General features: G+C 28.5%; 6 protein-coding genes across 6 annotated transcripts; 4 read left to right on the forward strand and 2 right to left on the reverse strand.

Moving 5' to 3' along the window:
* Positions 1 to 10,055: 10,055 nt before the first annotated feature.
* Positions 10,056 to 10,370, forward strand: F5Y00DRAFT_266296 (uncharacterized protein; the record flags this gene model as incomplete). The annotated part of the gene is made up of 1 exon (XM_048011921.1): positions 10,056 to 10,370. One exon carries the CDS (start codon positions 10,056 to 10,058, stop codon positions 10,368 to 10,370), a length of 315 nt encoding a protein of 104 aa, XP_047860596.1.
* Positions 10,371 to 11,528: 1,158 nt separating this feature from the next.
* Positions 11,529 to 12,813, forward strand: F5Y00DRAFT_273600 (uncharacterized protein). Its single transcript, XM_048013210.1, has one exon. It carries the CDS (start codon positions 11,697 to 11,699, stop codon positions 12,693 to 12,695), a length of 999 nt encoding a protein of 332 aa, XP_047860597.1. The 5' UTR covers positions 11,529 to 11,696; the 3' UTR covers positions 12,696 to 12,813.
* A 217-nt stretch (positions 12,814 to 13,030) lies between these two features.
* Positions 13,031 to 14,167, forward strand: F5Y00DRAFT_188735 (uncharacterized protein). The gene is made up of 2 exons (XM_048005126.1): positions 13,031 to 13,130; positions 13,186 to 14,167. Exons 1-2 carry the CDS (start codon positions 13,086 to 13,088, stop codon positions 13,645 to 13,647), a joined length of 507 nt encoding a protein of 168 aa, XP_047860598.1. The 5' UTR covers positions 13,031 to 13,085; the 3' UTR covers positions 13,648 to 14,167.
* Positions 13,761 to 16,555, reverse strand: F5Y00DRAFT_273602 (glycoside hydrolase family 92 protein; the record flags this gene model as incomplete). The annotated part of the gene is made up of 6 exons (XM_048013211.1): positions 13,761 to 14,400; positions 14,463 to 14,612; positions 14,669 to 15,632; positions 15,681 to 16,115; positions 16,147 to 16,148; positions 16,350 to 16,555. The coding sequence occupies 6 exons, from the start codon at positions 16,553 to 16,555 to the stop codon at positions 13,761 to 13,763; spliced, it is 2,397 nt and encodes a 798-aa protein (XP_047860599.1).
* Positions 16,556 to 17,449: 894 nt separating this feature from the next.
* Positions 17,450 to 17,866, reverse strand: F5Y00DRAFT_266300 (uncharacterized protein; the record flags this gene model as incomplete). The annotated part of the gene is made up of 1 exon (XM_048011922.1): positions 17,450 to 17,866. The coding sequence occupies one exon, from the start codon at positions 17,864 to 17,866 to the stop codon at positions 17,450 to 17,452; it is 417 nt and encodes a 138-aa protein (XP_047860600.1).
* A 1,678-nt stretch (positions 17,867 to 19,544) lies between these two features.
* Positions 19,545 to 19,877, forward strand: F5Y00DRAFT_248115 (uncharacterized protein). The gene has a single exon (XM_048009388.1). It carries the CDS (start codon positions 19,660 to 19,662, stop codon positions 19,855 to 19,857), a length of 198 nt encoding a protein of 65 aa, XP_047860601.1. The 5' UTR covers positions 19,545 to 19,659; the 3' UTR covers positions 19,858 to 19,877.
* The last annotated feature ends 640 nt before the right edge of the window (positions 19,878 to 20,517 follow it).

Genomic DNA, 20,517 nt, shown 5'->3' on the forward strand with positions numbered 1-20,517 from the left:
AGTTTTTATAATTAAAAACGATGTAATTAATAAGCTTTATTTTTATAAGTATAATTTTTAATAAAGATTTTTATTATTAAATTATTTTAAAATATATATTAAAAAGAAATTTATTTTAAAAAGTTTATAATATATATATTACGTTAAAATGTTATAAAATATTATTGTTATTAATGGAAATATATTATTTAATTAATTAAAAATATTATTATTTATAATGAAAATATTAATAAAATAATATTTATTAATTTATACAATTTTATGCTTTATTAAAACCTTATTTTTATTATAAAAAACGTTTGTATTAAATTAAGAGCAACACTAGTTGCGCAGTGTGCCGTTTGCTGGGTGCGCAGTATGCGGGGTATAGTCCCGGGTAGCTTAAAATCGCTTTTCGCACTTCTTTTTAAATAACTTTACGAATCCTGGTCCGATTTATATATAATTTATACCGTAATTTAGATAAGAAAATCAGCGAAATTACGGTCCAGGGTGCACGTGATTCGGACCAATATTGACCCCGATGCGGCTGAAAGTATGTATTTTAATTATAGTGGCTCTTTTTAGCGGTCTTTATCCCCTGTAATTTCAACACCTTTCAACCTTAATAACTTTACGAATATAGCTCTGATAAATCTCGAAAAAGTTTTATTATTTAAATAACTAAAAGGTTAAATCCATAAAAAAGTCCCCGTATTTTTAACGATTTATTTTGTAAAGATACGGCTATATGTATAAAATACGCTACTAGAAACTAGTGAAAACCACTGAAAATACCACTTTGTATATACAAATAAGGGTTTCTTTAATATCTCTACCAGTTCTGGGCCAAATCACGTGCACCCTGGACCGTAATTTTGCTGATTTTCCTATTTAAATTATGGTATAAATTATATATAAATCGGTCCAGGATTCGTAGAGTTATTGAGGTAAACATTAAAAGGGTGGGAAAAAGTGGCGGGTACGTACCCCATTTACTGCGCACGCAGCAATGGGCATACTGCGCAACTAGTGTTGCTTTAAATTAATTATAAAATATTTATTTAAATGTTAAAATAACCTTAAAACTTTAATTTATTTCGTTTATATGTATAAGTTGTAATAAAACCTTTAAATATAATTAATTATGCCGAAAAAAAGGTTAAATATAAGTTTTAATTATAAATTTTAAAATAAAATATAAAAAGTGGTAAATTTATTTTAAAATATATTTTACTATTATTTATTTAATAAAATAATTAACAATTTTAATAATATTATTAAACGTTATAATTTATTACGGATAAATATAATAAAAATATTAATTAATTTTATTTTTAAAATTAAAGATTAATATGTAAAGTTTTTAACTTATATAAGTTTTAAAATTAAGTTTTTATTTTTTTTAATTTAATTAATTATAATTATATTAAATATATATATAATAAAGTTAATATTAATAATTAAGTTATTAATTATACCATTTACGCATTTAATAATTATATAAAAGATAATAATTTTTATTTAATTTAATATAATATATTATTATTTTTAATTAATAATATAATATGATTATAAAAATTAATTAATTATTATAATATTATATTATTTAAAATAACAAATATTAAAAAAAATAATTTTATAAGTTATTTTTAACGATAATTAAATAATTAATATAATATAAATCTTTTATTTAAAATGTCGAAAGTTTTACCATTTATTTATTTTAATACATTATAGCTTTTAAAAGTATTTTAAATTTTTTCATTAAATAAATTAAAATTATAAATTAATTTAAAAGCGGTAAAAATTTATTAAATTAATTTAAAAGCGATAAAAACTTATTAAGTTAAATTAAAGGTAATTAAAGTTTATTTACTTATTAAAAAGTTAATTATTAAAAAACTAAAAGTATATTAACCGTAAAATTTTTAAAATTATTTTAAATAATTATTTAAAAAAATTAAAAATAAAAAAATTAAAAATAAAAAATTTAAAAGATTTTAACAATTAAAAAATAAATTTTAATAATTAAAAAATAATTATTATTTACGACTTTAAAAACTAATATCATATATTAAATTAAGATAAATTAATATAAATTATTTTTTTTATTATATTATATTTTAAATTTATATTATTTTTTTAATTTTTAATTATTAATTATAAAATATTAATTATATTATTAAATATTAATTATATTATATATATATATAAGTAAAAGAATATAAAAAAAAATGTAATATAATTTTTAATTTAACTTATTTTAAATTAAGCTCCTTTATATTATTAATTAAATAATTAATATAATAACCATTTATTTCTTTTTTATTAATTAAATAATTAATATAAAAATCCAATATTTTAAAAATAATAAAATAAAAGGTAAATAATTTTTATAAAATATTTTTATTAAAATTTATTATAAAAAGATTATTTTTTAAATTATGGTTTTATTTAATAATTATATATTTAATAATATTATCCGTAATTTTATAACATAATTTATTATAAAAAAATACGTAATTTATAATAAAATTTATAAATAAATAATAAAAATAATATATTTATATAAATGTTTATTTATATTTTAAACAACGTTTTTCTTTTTTATTTTACCTTAAATTTTAACGTTAAATATTAATATTATTAATATTAATATTATTTTTACTTTATTTAATTATTATATTTTATTAATAAATTTATATATATAATATTTATTTTACCTTTAATTTTTACTTTTCTTTTTACTTAATTTTATAAAAATTATATTTAAATTATTATTAATTTAAAAATTAAGTTATAAATTTTAAAAGTAATAATAAAAGTTAAGTTATAAAATATTAAAGGTAATATAAATATTAAAATATAAACCTTAAAAAAAAAATTATTACGTTTTAATAATAAAAATAAATAATTTTAAATGACGTAAAAAAGGTTATATAAATCTTTATATATTATTTCCTTTTTTAACTATTATTATTTTATCCCGTAATATATTTATTATTATTTTATTATATTTAATTATCGCATATTTTAATCTTTTATTTATTTTATTTTTATATCTTTTTATTTTAATTATTATTATTAACATTAATTTTAACTTTTAAAATTAAATATAAAGAATTAAATAATTATTTTTTTAATTATAATTATATTTTAAATAATAAACTTTATTATATCCTTTTTTTAATATTTTATAAAACCGTCATTTTAATAATTAATAAGAAAACCTTTTTTAATTATTATTTATTTTTAATATCTTTTAAAATTTTAATTTATTAAATGGTTAAAAAAGCGCTTTTAAATTTTAAGTTTTAACTTAAAATATAATAAATATATTAAATATATATAATAATTTAATTATGATTTTTAATAATAATAACAGTAAAAAGGTTTAAAAAAGGATTAAAAAAAAAGGAAAAAAGAAAATAACAATAATAATAATAATAATAATAATGACGAGAATAACGATAAAAAAAGCTTTAATATTAATTATATCTTCGCCGCTTTAATTATTCCCGTCGCTTTAACTACTTTAATTACTTTAATTATTTTTATTATTTTTATTACCTTAATTATCCTTGTTATTACCGCTTAAGGTAAAGTTAAAAATAAGATTAAAAATAAAACGAAAAAAAGTGGAAAAAAATAATGGTATGTTTTTAAGTTTTATTATATTAACGACGTTAATATAATAATAATATATAATTAACTCTTTTTTTTCCCGAAAAAAAACATATTAATAATATACTTTATTATATTTTACCGTTAATTAATTTTTATTTTTAAAAGAACTTTTATAATAATTATTATTTTACTTATTTTTTTACTTATATTTAAACTTTTAACCCATTTAAAAATTTATTAATATTTCTTTTATTTAATTATTTATTAATAAATTATAATAATTTTATTAATTAATTAAGTTTAATTTATAAAGTATATATATAAATATAAAAATATAACGTAAAATATTATATTAAAATATAATATTAAGTTATAATATTAAATTAATTATAATATTAAGTTATAATATTAAGTTAATTATAACATTAAATTATAACATTAAATTATAATATTAAATTATAATTTAAATTTACTTTATATGTATATTTATTTATATTAATTATTAATTATAATTAATATTTATCTTTTTATTTTAATTTTATTTATATATTATATACATTTTATTTATAATTATAACTTTATATTCTTTTTATAAATATATTTATATTTATAATTATTTAAAAGTATATTAACGGTTTATTATTAATTAAATTATTATAAATTATTAAATATTTTTATAAAATATTTTTTATTTAATAAATTAATAAATTATTAATAAGTGAAAAAATAAACGAAAATTTTTTATTTATTAATTATATCGTTTAATTTAATAAATAACTTTTATAATAAAAATTAATAATATTTAACTTTTACTTTTTTAATAATTTTTTATAAATGTATATAATACGGCATTTTTACGGTATTAACCTTTTAAATGATATATTTATTAATTAAAGTTAAATTATTTTATAAATATCGTTTTTTATAATTAATAAAGGTAAATAATTAACTTTTAAGTATTATATAATTATAATTATAAAGGTAATAAAGTTTATTTTTAAATTAAAACGTTATTAAGTTATAATTTAAGTAATTTAAATTATAGTTATATTTATTATAATTATTATAAATTATGTTTAAGTTTTTTAAACCGCATTTTATTAAAATAATATTAATAATATTATTATTTATATTATTTACGAAAATATTTAATTTTTTATTTAATAATATATTATTTACTTTTAAAACTTTTATTATTAAAGATTTTTAATATAAATTAATTATAACCTTATTTAAATAATTAATTATTATTATGTTACTTTTTTTTCCGATTAATATTAAAGCTTTTAATAATAACTTAAATATATTATTAATGTAAAATTATTTTTTAAACGTAATTATTTTAACTTTAAAAACTTTAAACGCGTAAATATCATAATTACGTAATTAAATATTAATAATATAAAAATAATTTACCTTTAATCCATTAATAATTAATTATTTAAAATTAATATTTTTATAAAAAAAAATAAAAGACTTTTTTTCCTTATTTATTATTATATTTAAAACGCCGTTTTAAATAACTTTAAAATTTAATGTAATTATTTCTTTATTTAAATATATCCCGCGCTTTTCTTATATAAAACGTTTACGTATTTAATAATTAATCTTATTTTTTACTTTATTTTAATTTTAAATATATTTAATAAAAGATTTTAATATATTTAAAAATAAACGTAAACCTTTAAATTAATTAAGTAAATATTTTATTTAAAATGATATATTTATTTTATACCTTTAATTATAATTAATAACATATAAAGATTTAATCTTTTTTTTTATTATTATAATAAGTTTTTTAAAACGTTATTTTATTTTAAAATAAGTTTTAAAAAATGTTATATAAATAATTTATTGTTTTATATGTTTAAATATCTTCGATAATATATTATAATAATTTATTAAATCTTTTTTTATTTGTTTTTATATATTAATAAGTATTATATATAATAATAACTTTAACGGTAAAATTTTATTTATTATTTTTAATATTTTAAATATATTATATAAAATTAAGTAAATTTAAATATTATAATTAAAAATAATAATAATTAAAAACTATAATATTAATTAATAATAATTTAATTATTAATAAATAAAAGCGTTTTAAATTATTTTAACGTAATAATATATAATATATATTAAAATAAGTTAATTATTTAAACTTTTTATAACTTAAAATTTTTTTAAATAAATTAAAAATAAAAAAATAAAAAAGTTAAAAAAGTAATAAAATTTCGAAAAAAAGTTAAGATTTTAAAAATAAAAAATTATTTATTATTAAAAATTAATTTATTTTTATTATTTTAATAACGTTATTATTATTTTTAATTAAAGTGGCGTTATAATATTAATTATAACCCTTTTTTTTTACTTAATAATTATTTAAACCGTTATTAAATAATTATTTATTATTATTATTATTTTCTTTTTTATTATTTTTAACCATTTTATATAATTATTAACTTTTTTTATTTACGATTATTAAGTTATTTTTATTACGTAATATAAGGAGATTTTATTATAACGTTTTTTAATTAAACCGAATAATTTTAATATTAAATTTATTAATTTTATTTAATAATAAAAGGTTAACTTTTACTTGTAAAATATTTAATGTATTATATAAAGTTTACGTTATTTTTAAAAATTTATTTATACGTTTTTTTATATTATTATTATAATATAATTTATAAGCATATTTAATAATTTTAATTTTAATAAATATTATTAAATATTTATTATTTTAATAAAATTTAAACGTATTTTTTATATTAATTTAAGTAATAATAATATATAATTTTATAAAAAATAAATAATTAAAAATAATATTTATATTATAAATTAAATTTTTATTAATTTTAATATTAAAGGTAAATTTATTATTAATATATTTTAATGTTAAATTAATAACTTTTTAATTACTTTTAACGGTAATATATTAAATAAAATTTAATTAAAAAATATTTATAATTAACTTTAATTTAAATATATCCGGGTAAAAAAATTAAGTAAAATATAATATTTTTAAATTATAATTATTAAATTTATTATTATAGAAATAAAATGGATAATTAAGGTATAATTTACCGTAATATATTAAAATTTAAAAAAACGCATGTATTTATAAACTCGCGTAAATGTTTTTACGTGCTTTTAAATTTACACGTGAAAATCCGTCGAAAAGATTTAATCTTTTATTAATTTCTTTATTATTTATTAATAAATTATTTATTAATTACTTATTAATTTCTTTATTAATTTCGCATAATAATTTTTAAAAGTTTAAACGTAAAAAATGTTTTTAACGGATAATTTTTTAATTATATAACGATTATTATTATAAGTAAATAATTAATAATTATTATATATTAATAATAGTTTTAAAAATTAATATTAATAAAATTATTTTAATTATTTTTATATTTATTAAATTAAATTTTAAACGTAAAAATTTAATTTTAAATAATTAATAATTTTTATTTTAATATTTTTAAGGAAATATTTTTTAAAATTTTATTAATAAATTTATAATTAATGTTATATTTAAATAAATTATTTACGTTAATAAAGTTATTTATTAAAAAAGTAAAAATTTAAATATAAAAAGAATCTTATAATAAAAGTAAATTTTAATAATATATAATGCAATTTTTATTAATATATTAATTATAATTAAAAAATTAAACATTTTTTAAAATTTATAAATTTTAAAATATATAAAATATTATATATATAAAATTTAATATAATATAAAAAAATATTAAAATAAAAAACAATTATTATTTTTAATTATAAGTTTTTTTAATTTTAAGTTAAAAAGTTATAATAATATAAATAAAAAAAATAACTTTTTAATTTTTATATATAATTATTAATTATTTATTATATTTATTATATTTAAATAAGTTATAAAATAATTTATTATAAATTTAATAAATATTTAATATTTTTCTTTTATTTTTATTAATAATAAATGTTTATAAAATATAATTAATTTTATATTTAAATTTAATAATTTTCGAAAAAAAGGCGATTTTTTTAAAAGATTATAATTTAAAAATTAAACGAATTAAATTAATTATTAAATATTTAATAATTTTAACCTTATATTTTAAAAAAGGAAAAAAGTAAATAATTAATTATTTTTATTAAAATAAGATTAATATATATCATTAAAATTAATAAAATAAATTATATATCTTAAAATTTATTATAATAAAATAATTAATAAAGTTTTATATAATATTTTTATAATTTAAATTTAAATCTTAAATATTATTTTTAAAATTAAAATTATTATATATAAATATAATAATTAAATTATATATAATTTATTTAAAACTATTTTACTTTTTATTAATTTAATATAACATTTAAATTAAAGTTATTAATATATATTTTAATTTATTTAATTATATTATTTAATTATTTAAAAATATTTTTATATTTTAAATATATATTATATTAAATTAATATTTTTATTATTTAACGTTATATTTTATTATTATAAAAATATATTTTAATAAATATAAGTAATATATTATTTTAATTAAATGTATAAGTATTTAATAATATAATTATAATTATATATATTTTAATTTTATATAAAAAATAATGTTAATTTTAATTATAATGTATAATTTTTAATTAATTTATTAATTAATAAAAATATTTATTAATAATAAGTTAAATTTAAATATTTTAATTATTAATTAAAGTTAAAAAAATTAATAAACATAATTAATTTAATTTATATTATAAATATTTTTAATAATATATAATTTATTATTTAACGTAATAAATAATGTAAGGTTAAAAATGTTAAAAATAAGTTAAAAAATTAAATAAAAAAGTTTTTTTTAAAATTTAAATATTTAGTTTTTTTAATTATTATTTTTATTATTTTTATTATTTTTATTATTTTTATTATTTTTATTATTTTTATTATTTTTATTATTTTTATTATTTTTATTATTTTTATTATGTTTATTATTTTTATTATTTTAAGTAATTTTTTTATTTCTATTTAAAATATATATTTTAATATTAATTATATTTAAATATTTAAATTATTTTATTTAATTTTTTTTATTAATTATTAAATTTAACGTTTTTTTTAAAAGTTATTTTTTTATAAAATGTTAAAAGTTAAAATTATTTTTTTAATTTTTTAATGGTTAATATTTTATTATATTAATTGTAATTTTAATTAATATTTAATTATATAATAAAGTGAAATTTTCAATTTTATTTTTATTAATTTTATTATTAAAGTTATTATTTACTTTTTTTTTAAAAATAAATATAAACGGTATAATATTAAAATAATTAATTAATTTAAATGTTAATAAAATTATATTTTTATTATATAATAATTAACGTTAAAAAAAATTTAAAAATTTATAATATTAAAAAAAACGGGGTAAAAAAAGTAATAATAATAAAGTTAAAAAAAAACAATAACGGTAAAATTTTTATAATTATAATAATAATGTAATAATATTAATAATATAATTAATAATTAATAATTATATTATAAATAAATAATTATATTATTTAAATTAATTATTAAATTTTATAATTATTATAAATAATTATTTATTAAAATAAAATGTCTTTACCGTAAATTAAGTTTTTAAAAAATACGTATTTAAAATAACTTTAAATTAAAAATAAAATATTTTAAAAAAAAAGTTATACGGGTTATAATTAATTAAAAAAGTGGTGTGGTTAAAAAAATACATTTTTTTTTAAAAAAAAATATCGAATAATTAATTTAAAGTCATTTAAAATAAAAAAAAGTAATATATTATTTAAATAAAAATTTATAATTTTAAAAATATTTATAAACGGTTTTTTAAAATAAAATAATTTTTTTTAAAATATATATATTTAAAAATATAATAAAAATTATCGAAAAAAATAATAAAAATAAAAATAAAAATAAAAAATTTATTAAATATTAATATATTAAATAAAAAATAAAAATAAAAACGTTTTTAATTTTTAAATAATAAAATTATATTAAATTTACATTAATATATATATATAATTAATAATTAATTAAACTTTAACTTTTTTAATTTATATAAATTTTTTAATAAATTATATTTATTATAAAATCATTTTAATATAATAAATTTATAATTTAATTTTATAAAAAACCTATCATTTATTATATAATAATATTATATATAATTAATTACTTCGATAATTTTTTTAACATTTAAGTTCGTAATATAATTTAAATCTTTTTTTAATATAATTTACATGTTTTAAAGTCGTAAACGTACTTAAATAACGATAATCTCGTGAAAGCTTACAAGCTCACCTTAATTCTTTACTTTAACGACCAGTAAGAGGTTGTGGATTTTAGATACATTCGTAATAATTGGGACGCTTAAATGACATGGATATGGGATCCGACCTGCGGGCGTGGTAACATGCCTATCCTTGAGTGCTCCATAGAAGCTTCAGGGGCGTTTGTCAATTTTCGGTTGGCGATGACGAAGCGTGGATATTTCTGCCTAGTGCCACGATATACACGGCTTCATGATGCAGTGAGCATCTTGGTAGGGTATGGCCTAAGTGTAATTATTCGTCCCTGGCAACCACCCTCACTTCGCGAGAACAGTGGCCAATGTCATAAAAATCCTCCGGGCGCCACAGAGAAGTCAGAATACTTTGAACTAATTGGAGATTGCTTTATCCACGGGATGATGAACGAAGCTCCATGTCTCATCGAAGAGTTCAATTGAAAACCTAACCCTCCATTAACTAAACCGGATGTTATGAGTAAAGCTTCTAAGGCCAGGGATGGAGAATCTTGGAAAACACTCGGGCTTAACAGCGGATATGAAAGAATACTAGGGACGTTGGGTGAACGCTTTATAAAACTGGTTTGATAATCTAATTTGCTGGAACTTATCGTCGACTAGGACCTTGCTAGTTTTAGGAGGCTTAGTTAACTAGACGATATTAAGAAAAGTATCAATGACAATAAATATACGCGTTTCTACTAAGATCTGAGATCACTTGCCCTTGAATAACACTACCGAGAGTGTAAGGACCGTGATGTATAGAAGGCAGCTAAAGCAATCATTGGGCAGGCTATGCCAGCGGAACCAGAGCTAACATCACAGTATCGAACACTATCTATTTTCTTTTGGACGATTCTTGGGGGGAACTAGATAATCCAGGCCAGAAGGTAGGTTCATAATATATCGCGGTACAGTCTTCGAACAACAAATGCTCATCCAGAGCACATGGTATTATCTCGCCCGCGCATATAACGTAACTACTTGCCTAATTAATGTGGGCTCAGGGGTCACCTAGTTCAACTTAGGAGAAATATTGATTTTCCGAAAAAAGAGGTCGAGGGAAGAGATTCTAAAGAAGACTAGAAGTCGACATGATATTTTTGTTTGCTACCGCCCGGGAGCTATACTTGGTTAATATTCTTATTTTATACTATTTTGTTCAAATAGTTAGATACTTACGAGTAATCCATACGTGGATAATCTTAAGGAGATTTTTTACCATGTTGTTAATGTCTTTAGTTTGTAATGAGGTGCGAATAACCAAAGAGTAAAGGCAATTGGGTCTTAAAGAAGCTCTGGCGAGTTACGAGGGACTTCTAAGTCGAAGCGCTGGGCCAGACTGGACCAGTACACCACGACCAACGCTACCTAGGTATCCTTTGCACTTGCCTACATGAGATAATGACTAGGTTGTTGGCCTGCCTTCTAAATTTGGATTCAGTATTAGGTACACTATGACACCCTTCGTACCTTCCTGTGATGTAGCTTCTATCTTCAATATGATGGAGAGTGCGACCAAGGAAGGCATGGTATTGTATTACCCATGTGTATTTAAAATAGTCTTTTCATTACGTTTCTACACATTCAACTCCAACCCCAACACCATCATTACATCCTTCATCGTATTCATAGCACTCCGATGCCATATAATCATACGGGTTGAACTTTACCTGAATATTTTCTTTGAACGAAAGGCATCCCTTACCTTCTATCTTTGGTTAGAATATTAGCCATTTAGTCTCCAACCATCTCGCAACGTTTACAATGCCCGAGACTTTCCACTCATTTGGCCGTCTCCCGCCGGAACTGAGGGACAAGATCTGGAAGCTTGCAATCAGACCTGGTGGCACTGCTCGACGGGGTGCACACATATTCAGCATTCATAGAGGAAGCGGGCGTAACATTGAAAATGCCGTCGTAGTAGCTGCCAGTGGTTTCAAGCTTCATCTGGCGGCTCCGAAATACGAGCCCAGATCTATTGACACCGGCTTGATTGTCACTTCTGGACAGGAGGTGACCAGTTCATGGACACACCACAATTTTTCAACGTACCTTATTGATGGAGGCCTTTGGAACGCGTGTAAAGAGTCTCGACTTGTCATCGAACGCGTTTTCGATAGCGAAAAATGGGATGCGGCCCGGGGTGCGTACCCGCCGTCGCCGGCAACGAGTTATTTTCGTGGTGATGACTCAACTAACCGCTACTTCACCGTTATCCCATCCGAAGACCTCTTTTACCTCCAGCCGCAAACATTCGGCTACTTTATGTTGGAATGTATCGGCAAGTGGAACGGCGTCGCTCTTGGATCTAGACGATGGGGCTTCACTGGCCTAGCCAATATCGCTTTAGAGTATGACCCGGCGTGGGGGATTCTAGTAGAGAAGACTGATCCGGATACGAGAGATCGCTTGATTATTATCGACTTAATCATCAAAACCTTATTCCATGCAAAGGGCTTGTCATGTATCTGGTTCGTCGACTACAGGATCAAACAAAGATGCTATGTGCCAACCAAGAAAGAGGCCTCGTGCAAGGGACCCATAATCTTCTATGGTAGCGACCGTCGCTTTGTGGAAGTACGAGGAGGAGTCGATAAGTGGGAGACAGACTTTGAGGACGACGCCGGGATTAACAGCAGCTGCTGTAAGTTTATCGATGCGGTGGAGTACGTTTTAGAAGATCGGATGCTGCCTTTCGACATGTCGGGGTCGGGTGGTATTTGGCCCCCCCATTTTGGCGTCCTCGCCTGTGAGTACGTTTGAGCTGAAGGAGTAAGGATTGAATCTAAAAGCCGACTATACATGTATCGAATTACAACTCGTTTGCCCTTGAGCTTGTGACTCCGTTATGGGACTGAACTTGATAATTAGTTGATACAGGGAAAGAAATAAGCGTGATTTATCTATACAAAAAATCGAGACTCCAAAGAGGTAGTTAGATGCTTTATTTCGAAGCATTAGGTAGTTTTAAATGAGGGGCATTAGGTCCCTCTTTTCGTTTAGGCGATGCTATTAAATAGATAGGCTCCAATCATCTGGTACCTATCAATAGAAATCTCTACAATCTACCTATCCAGTTTGCCAACTCCTGGCGCCGACGAAGCTTGATATACGCCAAGATCCTTATGCAACATTGTTAGCCTGCGACTAGTCATGTTTGTCTTCCCAGTCTACTGCACTGCCGAGGTGCCAATTCCAGTGAGCATTGATACTATCTCGAGATGAACTGCACTGATGTCACGCGGGTGGAAAGGTAATGGAAAAGTTCCTTCGCGATGCACTTGCTGGAAGTGTTGACTTGGCCCCGGGTAGCGATTATTGTCTCGCTATTATTACAAGGGCCGACGAAGTGCCCTCTGGGGCGTCAAAGCCACCATTGCAACCATTTGCCTCCCCATTCCTAGGACAGTCTATAGAAGATATATCTCGTCAACTGAACGGGGCGACATACTTCGCTATCCTAGACGAGCAATCCACGCCGGATGAAACGGTGATCCTGGGTGAGCATAGAGACGGCAAAGTTGAGACCGTTCGAGTCACCTTCTACTCGGCCCAGTCTCTACTCACTTCATTTTATATCGGTACTTTAGGCTTCTTCGAAATCCAATACAATGCGGCTAGAGAAGGAGGTGTCTATAAACAGGAGAAGCCCGAGGCCAGGAGGAGGGGTGGACCGGCTCCTCGGAAATTGCTTGAGTCTCGTCGATTGGGATAAGAAGCGAATAGTATTTATCCGTGCCGTGCTTGGGATAGGAGGAGGGATTGCTGCTTACTTAGAAATGCTATTGTAGGAGCCGAAGTGTATTATCACTGCACATGAGCTACCTATCAAATCTCATAATGACCAGGACTAGGTGGCACATCACCAGAGTCCCACGCAGTCCTCTCGGCACCAAGCTCAAATTCCAGCAAGCTGTCCTCTCCGTTAGGCCGGACTATGTCATCATGACTGACCCAACTTTGGTTCCACGACTGTCCGTTGACTTTTAGGCTCTGAATATACGGCCCCTCGTCCAACCCTGTAGCTCTAATGCTTAAAACAGCGCCGGACTCCCCAACGCTCACAGTGATATTCTCAAATCGTGGGGAAAGGATCAGATACACAGGTTGTGTGACAACCGGGTAGATACCGATCAAATTCCAGATTAACCAGCTGCTCATCGCACCGGCATCATCGTTTCCAGGGATTCCGGAGGGACCCGTATTGTAGAATTGATCTACTACCTCCCGTGATCGCTGAACTGATTTATGCTGCCGCTTCGAGAAGTAATTATACAAGAACGGTGTCATGAAGCTGGGTTCATTACCCGGGTTATAGATAGTCGTGCCAGCACCATTCCCGCCTACGTTCGACCCTGCAAGACCCGGTATAAACATGGTGTCTAGTCTTGACTCCGCTTTCGTCGGGCCTCCCATCCGAGAGATCAATGACTCCATGTCAAATGGGACAGTCCAGCTATACTCCCACCTTTGAACGATGAAAATTAGTATATATATGACTTTGTTAGGAGATGCATAGTGTTCACTTACGGGACACCCTCGTAGGTTATACTACTCCATTCGCAGGCGCCGCATGATATTGGATCGTAGTCCTGATAGCTGCCATTCGGCCACGTGGGCGCTAAAAATCCGGTGAAATTCAGCGACGTTACGTCTGAGGCCCATGTCCTCTGCCAGCCCCTGTTTGTTCAGTTAGCAACGTTTACCAGCTCTCCCTCACAGTAGCAGGAACTTACGCAGAACCATTGAGATATTTGGTAGCGTCGTTCGGTGCTTCTCCCTTGGCTACTTGATATACCGAGAAGTCGTTTAATGAGTACTCGACGGTCTTACTCAGAGATCGTCCAAAATTCGGGCTGACATAACCGTATTGCCTCCAGTCTCGAAGTGCGCCTCGACCCTCCTTAGTGCTCCCGGTCAAATCCTCCGGGTCGAAATTGTTGAAGGGCAAGTCATCTGCGTCGCTCTTCATGGCCGCATAACCATCCGTCCAATTAATACCCCCTCGAAGGCCCTTCACATAAGAATCGGCCAACACATTATCAGCGTTAGAACCGCCTTGTACTCGTCCGTTAAAGTTGTGACTTCTCCCGTCTGGCATAAATCCTTCAAACCGCCAAATGTCTATTAGAGCTCTAACGATCTCGATTTGTGTCCTCGGTTGAATCAACACGTAGAGGGAGTGGAGGCATCTGAATGTGTCCCAAATGGTATAAAAATCGTCATAATATGGCTCATCTGATTCCCAGTATGGATTATCTCCAGTTCTGTTCGAAGGAAGTAGGTGGGCATGGTACATAGCCGTGTAAAACATTTCCAATTGGGTGTAGTTCATCGATGTGACGTCAATCTTCGAGAATACGTCTGAGTTCCACTGGTCTTTCGCGGCATCTCGAACATGCTCTAAATTCCAATGCGGGATTTCGTCGAGGAATTGGCACGCCTTGTCTGTCGAGACCCAAGATACGCCAACCTTGGAATTAACTGTTGTGACGTTTGAGGGAAATTCGAACAAGGCCCCAACACGGTCTGCGTATTGGTATCCTATGATTCCACCGTCGATACTGGTGTCATTGGTGAAAGTTGCTGTAGAATTCTTTGTGCTGGGCCAGTATGGGTCTGTTGCTTTACCCGAGAAGAGTTGAGACTGCGATGGGGTAGAATCGAATCGAGCGCAGAAGTATACTCGATAGTCACCCCCTAAATCTTGTTAGCATATCAAGTATAAAGAACTTGGCAGTAACTGACCAGTGGACCAGCCCCCACGATATACACCATAACCGGAATAAGAAGTACCATCATCGCTACGGTCGATTTTTCCATTGCTATAGAACTGTCCTTTGTCTCCAGTGCTGGGGAGATAATGGCTAATGTCGACCAGAATATAGCGTCCATCCGAATTGTTAGGGTATGTGTATCTAATTATTCCGGCGTGCATAGCAGCACTCATCTCAGCAGTGACACCATTCTGTAGCTGAGTCTTATAGTATCCGACCTCAGCCACGTCTGGGGAAACTCGCGGTTGCATATAAGTCATATTGTCTAGTATATTCACACCGTCAAGGCTCGTAAGGGGCATTTGAGGTATAAGCCCATAGGTTGGTGCTCCACCCGTGCCGCTCTCATGTAACATCGTGATGGCGGTAACATTTGAATCTGGGGTATAGCCGCCGTTCGCGGTAACTGAAGTGATCAAAATGAGCAATCAATGAACTACTAGCTGAAAAGCTAATTAATGAGTTACGGAGTGAAAGTTCCTCGGAAAGTGATTCGAAGCGGGTTTTCTCTTGCCCATCTCGTTCTGCGTATATCTCCCAAACGTCACTGTTGGAGGTAAACTTACATGAGACATTCAACCTAATTGGGTATTAGCCAAGGGTCGACACCAAAGTCTCCTCGTGTTACAATAATACATACTCGGCCGTATCAATCCCAACTTTAACAGCGCCAAAAGGCAGACTGGCTCCGGGAAATACATTACCAGAATTATAAGATGTGCCCGGGTCGGGGCCCTCAGTGCCAATAAAGAGATTAACATGCTGCGTTCTGTCCTCCGCACCAGCTGCAAGGTGCTTGGTGATAAGCACCGGGACGACAGCAATAAGACTCCAGGGCAATTTCATCGCTGTAGGCTGCGGTCCTAAATGCCTAATAGAAATTTTGTACGAATACAAGCAGCATAGATCTTAATGCTATAACGAGACTTGTCAAAACCGAAGTCTGGTAGGGGGGACCTTGACGGAATTTTCACGTAGATGAATCTCTATATACTGATAACCACGTGTTCATACCATCGAAGTCCTTTGTTCGGACAGCTCCCTTAGATCCCATGACGGGACTCATGCAAGTTGTATGCTCTCTTCATACAATATCCAATCTCAATCAACTCCTCAACCATGCTACCCCAGATGACTCCATAGCATTCCCCGCAATACCCCAAGCTTCTCCCATTCCCTGGCCTTTGAAGATCCTCGCTAAGCCGCTTCCGGCTTTCATCGCTACCAAAATTCTGGATTCGTCTTTAATCTCCCCTCGAAATTGGAACGTTTTACATGATTTAGTTTCCGAGCGGACTGCAAGTCTTAATTGTTGACGTATACTGCCTTCCGTCGGGTCCTATCACATCAAAGGACCATAGTACTTAGGCACAGCAATCAAATCCCATGTGTTACGACCTTATGGATAGCAGCATTAAGCATCGCGGGGTATGTCTCCGAGCAACTCCCGTCACATCCGATGTCAATAGCAATTTCATTGATACCCACGATATCTTCTCGGTCATGTCTCGGAGTCACTATGTTTCCTTAATAGGGGATTGTCCCATATAGCACAAATCGTATAGACATTTAACCTTTCAGAGGTGTTGCGTAGGTAGTAAGCAGCATCCTCTCCAATTGTCGTCACCGCGTCGTATACCGGGTGGGTCAAGATACGTGACGGCGACATAATGTCTTCCATTCGTCCCAGACAATCGGTTATAACCGGTTCTCATCGTAAACTTGACGGAACTTCGCTCACTACCCATGAACGTCTCCGTATGTCCTCCACAGAAACAGTCCGGCTAGAGCAGCAAAAGCGCCCCAATGACCGAAGGCCTTCCCCCTAGCTTCATCTCCGCCGTAAAGCCAGACTACGATGCCGTCGCCTAATCCTGCAAGAGACATGACGGCCGTCATGATCGTGACAGCGCCGTCGTACCCATGATATTGCAAAGCTCCCAATGCTAAACCGTATGTGGTCTCGCGGATGCCCTTTAAGTGAATTACTGGAGATGCGTACTCCTCGTCGCCCGTGTTGTGTTTCTGCCGGTGCGCAGGTTCTAGCGGTAAGCCGAAACGGCGGTATTCTACTTCCGGGCGTAAGAAGCAGTGAATGCCAAGAAACACACTTCCGGCCCCGATGACGTAGACGAGTATAGGTGACGGAGATGGCATATTGAATTCGGTTGATTCCTTTGCAAATATTTATATATATAGAATATGGAATATTTACGTCCTGTTAAGTCGCGCCTCTATATGTTGGGACAGGGAAGAATATGGGTTCGCTATGTACGTGGCCGGGTCCAACGTGTTATCAGAATGGCAAGACACCAGAGATACATAGCAGCTATGCCAGGGTCAACACCTGAAATCTGGTTCCAGAGACGAGAATTGATGGCTGTCAATTTACTTGAACTCTCATAACTAAAAGTAAACTGAATGACAAGTATCTCGGGCGTGCTTTCTACTAAGTAGGATAATCAAGGTGCTCTTACGTTGATAATTCCATTATTTAAAACTGTAGTCTAAACTATAACTATACCTATTAATTTTGTCACTTCAATGCTAGATACGTCGTAGATAAAATCTTGGGTGATAATAAAGTACGGCAGCAATCTTATATTCCGTAGTCTAGTCTTTTACAACACGGCTTTGGAGATATATAAAGATAATATTTATATGAATGTGTATTTACTCGTGCTGAGCTTATCTCATTCGCTTCGTACCGTCTCTAGATATTAAGTTAATTAGACTTGAAAACGGAAACGTCTAGCCTCAAGAAACTACTAGTCTCGAAACCCTTAATTTGGGAGTCGTCCCAGGTCCCAGGTCCCAGGTCCCAGAAGGTTCGTAACGCCCACGTGCGGATGTGGATAAGTAACGTCCGTGCGGGTTATCCGTCGAACGACGAAACGAACGATAGAAGAATAAAAACAAGTCGTCTCCACTAAGCTAGAGCTTTACCTTGGTTAATGGGCTACCGGATCGGATGAATGTAGGTAATATTCTATGTACAAGCTGGCCCCGGAGCGACATACGCGATACCGTAAGTGCTAACTACGCCGGGGGGAGACTTCGCGGTGTGGCGACATGGATAATATCACCGAACTGGCTGGCTGGGTGTGTTAGTTGCGACAAGGCCGAGCTTTGTTATCCTAGCTGCAGATCCTCTGACGAACAGGGACGCAGGCTTCGTTATCTTTTCTGGTTCTTAATCGAATGAACGTAGGTGGAGTCACATTCGATCTGGGGTTGAAGCCGCGATGGCGTTTCAGCGTAGAAATATAAAACCAAGGCTGTCGATATGAAGTTGATTACACGTGATTTTGTTAGAATGCGTACCTATGGATGAGGATTTGCATCATGTAGTCTTCTGTGACAGAAATAATAAGCCATTCAGATGAACTTTGATAGGTATACGAAAGCGTTTCGAGAAATACGTAAGTTCGTTTTGGTCTGATGTGAGGTCTTGTTGCAGGGGTTCTGATATTGTATCGCATCGCCTTGGCGCACTGATTCACACAAGGAACTTGGTTTCAGATCCACGCTATGGCTGGCCGATGTGAGACTCTTTTGCTTCACGATCTCGTACCCCTGTCTGGTCTCCTTAAGATGTTTCCTCTGATTATCGATCATGTTCCTTGTATAAATAAAAGAAGCTGGGAAGATCACTTCTAGCTATATGTAGATCATCACAACCGCACATCTATTGAAGATCTCGCAAAATACTCTCGTTTACTGTCACGATACTCACTATTTCTCTCATTGGGCAACTCTTCGTCAAGATCCACTCATTTAAACAACTAAGAGTGAGAATACACCGTCACATCACCATCATGAAGTTCTTCGTCCTCCCTAACGTAGCTACGATTCTCGCCGTAAGCACCTCATTTGTTGCGGCTTTACCTCTCGAAGCTGAAGCAAACACAATCAGCACAACTCGGAGTACTACAAACAATGACTGCTCTATGGACAAGATAAGAGAATGCGTTGCCGATACGGGGCTCGAAAGCACAATATGTTTCAAGCAAGTATGTGCTGGCGTGCAAGGAACACCGAGGAAAACCAAACGCCAAGACGACCAATGCACCGAAGAAAACCTCCTCCAATGCGCAGTGATGGAATGGCGGGAGGCCGAAGTGTGTTTCCAAGAATTCTGTCTGTAAAATGAATTATTTCCCCTCGGACATGAATGCGATTAGTTAGAACGAGGAGGAAGAGACGGAAATACGACACACGCGCCCCTCGTTTAAACCGTCATTCGGTGGAACGGAATCGGAAGATTATTTGTTTAGACCTAATAATACCTTCCGAGTTTAAGCAGCAATATCCACATAACCGGAGACATATTCTGTGGAACTCGGGGTTTCGGCCACGAGACGGAGTTCGTAGTTTTTGAACACGGATGAGATGTGGACCTCATTCATTTGGAGTGTACTTGTACTGTACTTTAAGGACGGCAGGGTCGGTCTTAGAGGACGCTTTGGCATGTCTGATGGCTGTTACGATTATATCTGCAAGCAGAATTGAATCAAATCAAGATAAAATATCGAGATACCCCTTTTGAATATTGACTTTTATTTATTGAGGAGCTATAAACTCTGAGTGTATACATTTTTATAAGTTGATAACTATGGTTAGTTGGGTCCTATTTGAAATGTGAAGAGCTCGATCCACAAAATGGTCTTAGAATTGATCGTTTACTTTGTCTCTATTGCTACCTTGCAAACGGGATTGGGCGGTAAGCAACCCCTGTTGATGACTAGAAGAAGTTGAGCTTCATTCTTATTGGACTCGCTTTCGTCGTCAAGATCGCTACCCAAGGC

Source organism: Daldinia vernicosa, assembly GCF_022497035.1.
Source record: "Daldinia vernicosa strain CBS 139.73 unplaced genomic scaffold F5Y00scaffold_69, whole genome shotgun sequence".
In the NCBI taxonomy this organism is placed as follows: Eukaryota; Fungi; Ascomycota; class Sordariomycetes; order Xylariales; family Hypoxylaceae; genus Daldinia; species Daldinia vernicosa.

Coding starts and splice junctions, on each gene's coding strand:
- F5Y00DRAFT_188735 (XM_048005126.1), top strand. CDS start 13,086: ATGTTTGTCTTCCCAGTCTACTGCACTGCCGAGGTGCCAATTCCA. Junction 13,131..13,185: donor CTGCCGAGGTGCCAATTCCA/GTGAGCATTGAT, acceptor GCGGGTGGAAAG/GTAATGGAAAAGTTCCTTCG.
- F5Y00DRAFT_273600 (XM_048013210.1), top strand. CDS start 11,697: ATGCCCGAGACTTTCCACTCATTTGGCCGTCTCCCGCCGGAACTGAGG.
- F5Y00DRAFT_248115 (XM_048009388.1), top strand. CDS start 19,660: ATGGACAAGATAAGAGAATGCGTTGCCGATACGGGGCTCGAAAGCACA.